Genomic DNA, 743 nt, shown 5'->3' with positions numbered 1-743 from the left:
GTTGAGTTGGTCCTGACTCATGGTAACCCTGCATATGTTACAGCGTAGAACTACACCAAACGGTTTTCTGAGCTGTAATCATTAGGATTTCTTAGCTGTAAATCATCATGTAATCTATGAAAGTTAGTTGACAAACCTTTCTTCTGTGGTGCCATTGGATAAATTCAAACTGCCATCACAACCCTTTTGCCATTCGGGGACCGTAGTACATAGTCAGAAGTCAAAGTCATTGCTGTCGAGTTGGAAGTGACCCTTGAAGACATTTCCTTTCACTTTGCGAGGTGGACAGAGGCTGCACAGCGCTGATTTCCCCTTTTCTGTCTCTTGCAGGCAGAGCAGCATGGATGCCGTCAGCCAGGCCCCTGTGGACGTCATGCTCCCCAAGCACATCCTGGACGTCTGGGTCATTGTCCTCATCATCTTGGCCACAGTTGTCGTCATGACTTCCTTGCTGCTGTGCCCGGCCACTGCTGTCATCATCTATCGTATGCGGACTCACCCTGTCCTCAATGGGGCTGTCTGAGAACCTCCTGAGAGCGCGAGGTGAAGGATGGGGACAGCACCTCTCTCTCTTGGACTCTTCTCTTCTCGGAGAAGCAGCAGGAGGGACTTGAGAGGCGGGTGTGTGAGAGGAGACCTGGTGCTGTCAACTGGCAGATGTGTGCACTTGGTCAAGTTACCCAACTCTGAGTCCCAGGTTCCTTATCTTTAAACAAAGTATGAGGATCCTTGGTCTTCCTACC

General features: G+C 50.2%; 1 protein-coding gene across 1 annotated transcript; it reads left to right on the top strand.

Moving 5' to 3' along the window:
- The first annotated feature begins 340 nt into the window (after positions 1-340).
- On the top strand, positions 341-523 carry SMIM3 (small integral membrane protein 3). The gene has a single exon (XM_006893684.1). The coding sequence runs from the start codon at positions 341-343 to the stop codon at positions 521-523; it is 183 nt and encodes a 60-aa protein (XP_006893746.1).
- Positions 524-743: the final 220 nt, after the last annotated feature.

Source organism: Elephantulus edwardii, unplaced genomic scaffold, assembly GCF_000299155.1.
Source record: "Elephantulus edwardii isolate Elephantulus edwardi_28Jun2011 unplaced genomic scaffold, EleEdw1.0 scaffold00130, whole genome shotgun sequence".
NCBI lineage: Eukaryota > Metazoa > Chordata > Mammalia > Macroscelidea > Macroscelididae > Elephantulus > Elephantulus edwardii.
Note: the sequence above shows the minus strand (reverse complement) of the source record. Positions and strands in the feature narration are given on the sequence as shown.